Here is a 3,604-nt window from a genome sequence, read left to right as displayed (position 1 = left end):
AAACTATACTTGGAAATCATCATAATGTCATTCTCACTAAGAGCATATTTTCCTAACTCATTAGACCATAGGGTATAGGAGGAAAGTTTTTCTCACTTTTTGTGGGCTGTATCCTTCTCTTCCTCACTTCTTTTTTTATCTCCTAAAACTCAAGAAATGGGTGAGAAAGCTTTCCCTCATTTTTTTTATTAAATAAAATTAATTTTTTTATGATTTATAACTTTTAAATTAATACTAAACATAAAATTTAATTAAAAATAAAAATCATTTCATTAATTAAAATAAAAATTACATTAAACCTAATATTTAAATAAGTAGAAAAATAAAAAATAAAAAATAAAAAATAAAAAACGCAAAAAACTAAAACAACCCACAACATAGAAAACATAATTAATATCCTAATTTTATTTAAAGCAAAATACGTCACTCGGAATCATCGTATTCGTCATCGCCCTCATCGTCCTTGTCATCGCCTTGATCGTTTTCATCATTCTCCCCAGCGTCACTCTCGTCGTCAGAATCTTCACTCTCGACGAACATATCAGAATCATCATCTGATTCGTCAAACAAATCATCGTGAGAAAACTCTAACGGGGCATAAATGTGCTCCACCAAATCAGCACGAAAGGCGTGATGAATGTCGCGATTGTGTATTTCTCTTCTATTCACCCTATACTCTTGTGTACCAATGGCTACCCATCGAGATTTGGCAAAACTTCATTTTCGTTGTACCGAAATATCGCTCTTCCTTCGTCTTCAAGAATCATATTATGCAATATGATACATGCACACATTACGTGTTGTAACATTGTCACCTCATATGACTTTGCCCCGACTATTAGTACTTGCCAACGTCTCTTAAGTACATCAAATGTTCGCTCCACATCCTTCCTAGTTGACTCTTGCATCTCTTTAAACTTTTTCCTTTTCTGGTCGTTAGGAAATGTAAACGATTTCACAAAAACAGACAATGGAGGATATATACCGTCAGTAAGATAGTATCCACGCTTATATGCTACCCCATTTGCTTGAAAATGTACATCGTGCGACTTTCCAAGGTAGATATCGTTGAATACCGGCGACTGGTCTAGCACATTGATGTCATTGTTTGCATCAGTTGGACCAAAAAATGCATGCCATATCCAAAGATCATGTGATGCGATAGCCTCTAGAATGATCGTCAGCTCTTTGTGGTCGCCTCTCATGTATTGACCACGCCATGTGTTGGGCGTAATGACCAATTCCAATGCATGCAATCGATACTACCTAGCATTCCAAGGAATTCACGCTTGCCTTCATGCACTGTGTACAATTGATAGTTGGTTTGCGCAAATATCGTTGCCCATAAACAAAATAGATCGCTTTGTAGAACTTACACACACTCCCGCACGGTATGCTCTGACATCCTAAAATACTCATCCCATTTGTCTTCGCCCATGCCGTATGTTAGCTGACGAATTGCAGTTGTGCATTTTTATGGGAGAGAAACCTTTTCCGCCTTGCATCCATTTTCCATTGGAAATATGGAAAGCGGCCTTCCAAATCACCAACAATACGTAAGAATAGTTTCTTCATCATCCGGAACCGACCTCGAAACTTTACAGAGTAGATGGCGTCATTTGCAAAATAATCTTCTTCAAAGCGATCGTGTCCAGCATCGTGATTTCTACACAACGACGGTTTTCTTGGGTTAGATCATGCACGTGATATTTCGCCTAGTCGGTTTTGATAGTATGCAACTGTTTTCGCCATGACGGAACCGATAAACTTTGCCTCCTTTACAACCGTCAAATCGGATGATGAAGATGATGACATTTTGGATAATATTTTTTGGAGAGAAATATAGGCTATGGGTTAAAAAAAGATAGAATATAGTATTTATAGGTTAAGAAAACAGAAAGAATATATATATATATATATATATATATATATATATATATATATATATATATATATATATATATATATATATATAGCCATTTGGAATAAAAAAAAAAAAGAAAAATAAATAAACAGTCAATCATGTGAAGAGAGAGGGTGCGGGACTCCCTCCCCTCACCTTTTTCCCGTGTTTCCTTTCCCGCACCCTCGATACGGTGTTTCTTCGTGCGGGATCATTTCTCATGGCTTCCCCTCATCACTCCGTCCGACCTTATGTCACTAGACTAATACTTTTGATATTATACTTTATATAATAGTATATTTAAGTATATCGTTTAAAATGAATAAAAATAAGATACGATGATTTTGTGATTAAAATAAATAGCATCAAAATAAAACTTAACTAAAACTAACATGATATTACTTGTATGTAATCATGTTATCAAAATGCACCTCACCCACATTGCATCATCTATTGATTAAGCATTCTATCGTATCGGGACGATAGTAAGTGTAATATTAATAAGTGAATATAAATTAAGTATATTCATATGTGAATATTACATGATATTCTATGGTTATTCATATATTATCTATTCAAAAGTAAATATTTTATATATGATTATGATATGGTTATTCATATATTATCTATTCAAAAGTAAATATTTTATATATGATTATGATAGTTAGGAGCGAAAATGAGGGTGACGGTGGTAAAGCTGGTGGTTGTTATGTAGATAGCATAGGTGGTAAATGAGAATGAAGATGATGACTTTGTATATTCATATTACATTTCTCATTGTGCCAGCACACCGAAATGTTTAAACAAATATGTGACTCATATTCTCGTGTTCTTAATTTTTTTCTTAAATAAATTTAAATCTTTCTCTCTCGCTCTCTCTGTATGTGTATATATATATATATATATATATATATGTATATATATATATATATATATATATATATATATATATATATATATATATGTGGTTAGGTTCAATAGAAAATTATAATTAACAAGGAACCAAGGAACCAATCGTGAACGTCCAAAATCATAATGATCAACGATCAATGAACTAGATGTACACTTATCCATTGGACGCACACACACACTGGATTATACTAAAATCCACCCCCTTACCAAAAAAACCACCTCTTTTTTTGTTTAAAAATTTTTTATGCTACATTTTTTATTGAAAAAAAACCAAGTATATCGTTGTTCTCGATTTTTTGTCCTCTTTCCATAGAGATACATGATTATATAAAAAATGTTTTTTTTTCGAAAAAAACTCCATTTTGTTAGTTTTTTTCAACATTTAAGTTTATTTTTATTAAAAAAAAAAAAACTAATTATACCAAAAAATATTAATTTTTTGTAATCTATTAATAAACATCAATACCGACTAGAAAAAAAAAAACTTCGGTCAGTATAGATTCACACTGTGAATATAAACTGTAAATATTTCAATTTTTAACATTCATAATGTGAAAAACTCGATCAGTTTAAATTCACATTGTGAATCTGACTTGCTATTATGCACACTATGAATCTGAAAATGTTCACACAAAAAAAAAAACCTCGATCAGTGTGGATTCATACTGTGAATCTAAACTGCAAATATTTTTATTTTTAACATTTATAATGTGAAAAAGCTCGATTAGTTCAGATTCACATTCTGAATCTAACTTACTATTATTCACGTTATAAATCTAAGAAGGTTCA

General features: G+C 31.9%; 1 protein-coding gene across 1 annotated transcript; it reads right to left on the bottom strand.

Moving 5' to 3' along the window:
- Positions 1–423: 423 nt before the first annotated feature.
- Positions 424–1,205, bottom strand: LOC145009720 (uncharacterized). Its single transcript, XM_078968361.1, has 2 exons — positions 785–1,205; positions 424–692 (listed from the first exon to the last, which is right to left on the bottom strand). The coding sequence occupies exons 1-2, from the start codon at positions 1,203–1,205 to the stop codon at positions 424–426; spliced, it is 690 nt and encodes a 229-aa protein (XP_078824487.1).
- Between the last annotated feature and the right edge of the window lie 2,399 nt (positions 1,206–3,604).

The sequence above is a fragment of the Lactuca saligna genome, chromosome 8, assembly GCF_052625555.1.
Source record: "Lactuca saligna cultivar CGN05327 chromosome 8, ASM5262555v1, whole genome shotgun sequence".
Taxonomy (NCBI): Eukaryota; Viridiplantae; Streptophyta; class Magnoliopsida; order Asterales; family Asteraceae; genus Lactuca; species Lactuca saligna.
Note: the sequence above shows the minus strand (reverse complement) of the source record. Positions and strands in the feature narration are given on the sequence as shown.